This window comes from Bison bison, unplaced genomic scaffold, assembly GCF_000754665.1.
Source record: "Bison bison bison isolate TAMUID 2011002044 unplaced genomic scaffold, Bison_UMD1.0 scf7180017864466, whole genome shotgun sequence".
NCBI lineage: Eukaryota > Metazoa > Chordata > Mammalia > Artiodactyla > Bovidae > Bison > Bison bison.
The window spans coordinates 2,682,300-2,689,355 of NW_011495027.1; the positions used below are offsets into that span (position 1 = coordinate 2,682,300).

The 7,056-nt window shown below is 41.1% G+C and overlaps 1 protein-coding gene across 1 annotated transcript in view; it reads left to right on the forward strand.

Annotated features, from left to right (window-relative positions):
• The window catches only part of WDR63 (WD repeat domain 63), an 86,468-nt gene that overhangs the window by 3,673 nt on the left and 75,739 nt on the right, over positions 1 to 7,056 (forward strand). The window contains exons 2-3 of the mRNA XM_010860318.1: positions 6,026 to 6,104; positions 6,507 to 6,545. Coding sequence (XP_010858620.1) covers positions 6,041 to 6,104; positions 6,507 to 6,545 — 103 coding nt within the window. The 5' untranslated portion in view covers positions 6,026 to 6,040. The remainder of the gene's footprint in view (positions 1 to 6,025; positions 6,105 to 6,506; positions 6,546 to 7,056) is intronic.

Below are 7,056 nucleotides of genomic sequence, written 5' to 3' on the forward strand. Positions count from 1 at the left end.
ACAGGTCCAACTCTCACATCCATACATGACCACTGGAAAAACCATGTTCTTGATTAGATGGACCTTTGTTGGCAAAGTAATGTCTCTGCTTTTGAATATGCTATCTAGGTTGGTCATAACTTTCCTTCCAAGGAGTAAGCGTCTTTTAATTTCATGGCTGTAATCACCATCTGCAGTGATTTTGGAGCCCAGAAAAATAGTCGGACACTGTTTCCACTGTTTCCCCATCTATTTCCCATGCAGTGATGGGACCAGATGCCATGATCTTAGTTTTCTGAATGTTGAGCTTTAAGCCAACTTTTTCACTTGCCTCTTTCACTTTCATCAAGAGGCTTTTTAGTTCCTCTTCACTTTCTGCCATAAGGGTGGTGTCATCTGCATATCTGAGGTTATTGATATTTCTCCCGGCAATCTTGATTCCAGCTTGTGCTTCTTCCAGCCCAGCGTTTCTCATGATGTACTCTGCAGAGAAGTTAACTAAGCAGGGTGACAATATACAGCCTTGATGTACTCCTTTTCCTATTTGGAACCAGTCTGTTGTTCCATGTCCAGTTCTAACTGCTGCTTCCTGACCTGCATACAGGTTTCTCAAGAGGCAGGTCAGGTGTCAGTGCATGGCAAATTCGAGTTTTGCTTTTTGGAACTTTCTGGAATTTCTTTCCTCAATGTTGTTGATCTGAGTTGGGTTGAATCCAAGACTGTGGAACCCGCAGCTATGGAGGAGGGTCCACTGTACTCACTTCTTTTGTCACTCCCAATTGTCTTTTGCTGTCATTGTGGAAGGTAGAAAATGTGTCCTTTGGTACACTGGTAGCAAAAAGGCATTCTGGAATGAGTGAGTTAATTTACAAAGCAAATTGATAGTTTTAATATCAAAAATACTTAAATGGAATTCTTAAATATTTATAAGTATTATCTTTCATAAATTCTGTTTTTAAATTCAATCAGCTATGGTGGCTTTGAAAACCAATTGTAGTACAAGCCTCTGGGGTAGACATAATCTTTATTTTAGGTATTTAGCAGAATATCTCTTCTGCTACTCTTAATCATGATGAATTTACTTCCGTTGGGAACAGGAAAAATATGGTGAGCATTTCAGAGTAATTTTAGTAAGGTGATATCTGTATTGAAAGTTTTTCATGACCTTGAAGTAGTCAATTTAATGAGAGAATTTTGGAAAATATAATATAGCACATTCACTACACAAAATATGCTGTTAGTTTTATGAAAAAATTTAGTAAGACCTGCCGTAATTTACAGAGAAGGTAATCGCACCCCACTCCAGTACTCTTGCCTGGAGAATCCCATGAACGGAGGAGCCTGGAGGGCTGCAGTCCATGGGGTCGCTAAGAGTCAGACACGACTGAGTGACTTCACTTTCACGCATTGGAGAAGGAAACAGCAACCCACTCCAGTGTTCTTGCCTGGAGAATCCCAGGGACGGGGGAGCCTGGTGGGCTGCCGTCTGTGGGGTCACACAAAGTTGGACACGACTGAAGTGATTTAGCAGCAGTAGCAGCTGTAATTTAGGGCTTCCCAGGTGGCTCAGTGGTAAAGAACCCACCTGCCAATGCAGGAGATACAAGAGACCAGTATTCCCTTTCCTACCAAGGACGCAAGGGATCAACAGACTAGCTAAAAAATGTTTCCTAAGGCCCTAATAGGCTTCTCTGGTGGCTCAGACAGTAAAGAATCTGCTTACAATGCAGAAGACATGGGTTCAATTCCTGGTTCAGGAAAATCCCCTGGACAAGGAAACTGAAACCCACTCCAGTATTCTTGCCTGAAAGTCCCAGGGACAGAGGAGCCTGGAGGGCTACAGTCTGTGGAGTCACAAAGAGTTGGACATGAGTGAGCGACTGAGCACACCCATGCACATTTAATAGCAACATTTGAAAAGAACTGGGCACATATAATTGATTTGAACTTTCTTGGGATGGTTTATGTTAAGCTGAGACCTATACATTCAAGTGGCACCTGCCTGGAACCCGTGATTATTTTACTACATGTGGCAAAGAAGAATTAAATTTGTAGGTGAACTTAAAATTGCTAATCAGTTGACCTCAAAAGAGAGAGATCATCCTTTACTATTGAGGTGAGTCCAAGGTAATCACCAGGGTTCTTAAAAGTGGAAGAGAGAGGAGGAAGAGAAGGTAAGAATATTCTATGCGAGAAGGACTTAAACCCACCATCGCTGGTTTTGAAGATGGAGGCAGAGGGTCCACAAGCCAAGGAATGCAGAGGGCCCACAAGCCAAGGAATGCTAGGGTCCTCCAGTAGTAGGAAAAGGCAAGGAGATGAATTCTCCCCTAGAACCTGTAGAAAGGATGGAAGTGTTGGTTCATTTCCTTGTTGACACACTGATTTTAGCCAGACTTTGAAACTATAGAACTGTGAGATAAATTTTTATTGTTTTAAGACACTAAGTTTGTGATAACTGTTTTAGCAGCAACAGAACACTAATACAGCATGCATACAGCTTATTCACAGAAAAAAACAAGAGTGAAACCGTTAATCGCTCAGTCATGTCCACCCCACTGACAGTAGCCCGAAAGGCTCCTCTGTCCATGGAATTCTCCAGGCAGGAATACTGGAGTGGATAGCTATTCCCTTCTCCAAGGGATCTTCCCAACCCAGGGATCGAACATGGGTCTCCTGCTTTGCAAGCAGATTCTTTACCATCTGAGCCACCAGGGAAGTTATTCACAGTTTAGGCAAAAGCTTTTTTTTTTTTTTTTAGACTGAAATTTCATAAGCTAAGAATAGAGAAGAAGGGAAGGAAGGACCAAGGAATCATTAACAATTTTTATTGGTACGTATACTGTGCCAGTTACAGAGGTCACGATAGGAAAGAAAGTGAACCTCCATCCTCTCAGTATATAGTCTATTTCACATGCCCCAAATTGAACTCCCAATCTTCCCTTTCAAAACTATTCTTCCCGGGGAATCCCCATCTCAATAAACAGCAAACCTATGCTTTCAGTTCTTAAGGCAAAACTCACTAAAGTCATCCTTGATCTCTTTCTTTCTCTCAGAACCTGCATCCAAGTCATCAGCAAATATACTATGGGTTCTACAAAATCTATCCTGAATCCAGTCACTTTTTCCATGCCACTCTCACCTCCCTGATCTAAACTGCCACCATCTCTTTCTTGGATAATTGACTGTCTTTTAATTGGATTCTCTACTTCAGTTCTTTCTTTGCTATAGTCTTGGCATCACAGCAGCCACAGTGATTCTCAAAATGTGAATCAAGTCAAGTGAAGTAACTCCTCAGCTCAAAACTGTCCAAAGCTCTCCACCTCGTTCACAGTGAAACCCAAAGTCCTTCTCCATGACCTAGCCTTCTTGTGGTACATTATATAATTGCCCCCAACTATCCACCTCCTTTATAGGAGGATCATACATTCCGACCCATGTTCTGTATTATGGCTTGGAAGCATACATTACTAACATAGAAGCATACATTCTTACCCCCTTATCAGGATTGACTGTGTGATTTGTTTGAGCCAATGGAATGTAAGCAGAAAAAAAGGACAGTGTACCAGTGCCAAGGAGAAGAGTTAGAAAGCATTACTCGATTTTATTAGCTCTCACTTTTTCTTCTGCCGCAAAAGTAGTGTGTGTCAAATAGGCACTGCTCCTTCAGCCTATGTCCCAGAAAAAGACTGGAAGCAGCATCTCACCCCAGCCATAATACAGAACATGGGAAGAAAGAAATGTTTGCTGTTGCATGTTACTGAGCATCTGTTTCTACAGCAAAGGACATTTGTTTCTACAGCAAAACTGACTGTTAATATAGCTCCATTACTTCTCCAACCAACTTCAGGTCCTAGTCTTCACCTCAGTCTCTCTGCTCCAACCATCATCACCTTCTTGTGTTTTCCTAAAGCGCCCCACAAACACTTGCCCCAGAACCATTACACCTACCATTCCCTCCACCTGGAAATACCCTTTCTTCCCGGGATACCTGCATTTCCAGCTCCCTCCCTTCTCCTGGGACTTTGCTCCAATGTTGCTTAAGTGAGGTCTCCCTGAGTGCACCCTCTCTCCTCCTACACCCCCCTCTGCTTTTCCTTTTCTCCATAATAGTTATCATCATTTGAGGGACTGATTATTTTGTTCTTTTCTTTGCTGTCTCTTTCCCCACTAGAACATAAGCTCTATCAGGGCAGGAGTTTTGCCTATTTTTTCACAGCTGTATTCCTAATACTTAGGAAAGCATCTGGCACATTATAGTCACTCAGTAAATATTTGTGAAATAGTGTGTGTGTGTGTGGGGGGGGTGTATCCACATGTCAGGTGAGTTTGGGTGACCTTCACAAAGTTTCTGTGTCCTTTAAGTCAAATATAGCTGGGATAGAATATAGAGATGGGTACATTGATAAAAAATCTTCTGAGAAAAAGACTAGGTCCAAGATGTGAAATTACACTCAGGCTGGAAAGTAGGATGGAGGAGACTCAACAGGCGGAAATAGTGGGTCAGAGCCATCCATTGCACAATAATTTGCCTAAGGCCACTAAGCTGGTAGAAGGGTCTGTTTTTAAACCCTGCTGGTCAAACTCCTGAAATCACATCTTATCCATCTAACAAGATGGGTCAGAGCTGATCATTGAGAGGACAGGGATTTAGTGTCATGGCAATGACCTTGGACATGTTATATCCTGTCAAAATTGTTGAGTAATTCCACAGAAAACTTTTGGAGGTATTCTCTGAGAGTGCAAATAAAGACAGTGGTTACATGTACACATTCTAGGACAAAAGTACTATTTAAATTTTGTTGTTGTTCAGTCTAAGTGGTGTCTGTACTTTGCAACCCCATAGACTGCAGTACGCCAGGCTTCACCATCTCCCAGAGTTTTCTCAGTCTCACGTCCATTGAGTCAATGATGCCATCCAACGACCTCATCCTCTGTCACCCCTTTCTCCTCTTGCCCTCAAACTTTCCCAGCATCAGAGTTTTTTCCAATGAGTCAGCTCTTCGCATCAGGTGGCCGAAGTATTGGAGCTTCAGTTTTAACATCGGTCCTTCCAGTGAATATTCAGGGTTGATTTCCTTTAGGATTAACTGGCTTTCTCTCCTTGCAGTTCAAGGGACTCTCAAGAGTCTTCTCCAACACCACAATTGAAAAGTATCAATTCTTCAGTGCTCAGCCTTCTTTATGGTTCATCTCTTACAGCCCTACTTGACTACTAGAAAAATCATAGCTTTGACTATATGGATCTTTGTCGGCAAAGTGACACCTCTGCTTTTTAATATGCTGTCTAGGTGGATTTATATTATTCAAAAATCATGCATATATATACACATTGTGAGTCTGTGCCTGCCTATGGACTTTAAGCCTGTGTTTGTAGCTGGGACACCTGCCAGGCACAGGGCAGCACAGAGCAGCTTCCTAAAATGGAAACAGTAGCAGGAGGCAGGGGATCCAATGTCCTCTTTTGTGCTTCCATGGCAAGATCTGTGGCAGAAACCTTGATGTATCTCTTGCCAAAACTTCAGCTTCAGCTGAATGGCTCCCCTGGAATAGCAAGATCTCACTAGGAAGACTGTTGTTGCAATAAACTTTTGCTCACAAAACACCCATCTGTGAAGATACATGTTGATTTGCTGTCGTTGCTTGGAGAATCCAGGGACGGGGGAGCCTGGTGGGCTGCCGTCTATGGGGTCACACAGAGTCGGACACGACTGAAGTGACTTAGCAGCAGCAGTTGCTAAGTCATGTCCAACTCTTGTGACACCATGGACCGTAGCCCACCAGGATCCTCTGTCCTTGGAATCCTGCAAGCAAGAATACTACAGTGGGTTGACATTTCTTTCTCCAGGGTATCTTCCCCACCCAGAGATTGAATCTGTGTCTCCTGTACTGGCAGGCAGATTCTTTACTAGTGAACCACTAGAGAAACCCACATGATGATTTAGCCAAAGACAAAACTTAGGAAATATATTCTTATGTTTATTAGATGATAATACTTATTATTTGAAACTATAAATGATGCTAATGATATCCTCTCTTTATGCAGCTGAAAATCTGAGCCATGGCTCCAAAACCTCAAAAACGAAAGAGAACAAAACATGCCAAAACCAAAATGACATTACCTGGTAGGACTGTTTTTTCATTTATGGGATTTTTATGGATTTAGTATTTGTACATCTGTTAGCAGTCAAAACATTCATGGTGTTATCTCTCAAACAGTTTTTGCTGTCATAAAGTCAAACGCAAGTGGAATTCAAAATATGGGGATTTATTATTATTTTTATTCATATCATTATAATATCAACTAAATATCATGTAATAAATGACATAAATGTTATAGTAAATGTATCATTATGAGATTATTCTGTGAGAAAGACAATTATTCAGTTTCTATTTGATTATTAATACATAGCTTAAGTCTTCATTGTGTATTTGCTTTTCTGCTTTATGTTTTAAGACTTGGTAGAAGACTAAGATACATATCTGATTCAAAAATGTGAATTTAACATCATTTTATTATATTCTAGTTAGTGAAGAAGCAGAACCCTTGAATATGGAGAGCATGGGTAAGTGGAAATACAATTCAGAATCCATGTCCCCAGTTCTGCAACATTTTAATATGCGATAAGCAAGGGAGAATACTATAAATTGAAATTTGAACAAAATGTGCATGTACTAAAAGTACATCATGTTATTTAGAATATAAAATAAAATGTTTTGAAGAAAGATTAAAAGAGTGGAAGAGAGAATTTCAAACTGAACAGTCTCTTAAAAATTTAACATCCTATGATTATTGAGACCTTTTGTAACTATAGAGTGTGTTATTTATTTTTTAACAATAGAGTTGTTGCTTTGTATAATAATATTTTTCAAACTCTGGCTCATGGGCAACATATATCTGTACGTCATGTTCAGTTCAGTTCAGTTCAGTCGCTCAGTCGTGTTCGACTCTTTGCAACCCCATGAATCGCAGCACACCAGGCCTCCCTGTCCATCACCAACTCCCGGAGTTCACTCAAACTCAAGTCCATCGAGTCGGTGATGCCATCCAGCCATCTCATCCTCTGTCGCTGTCTT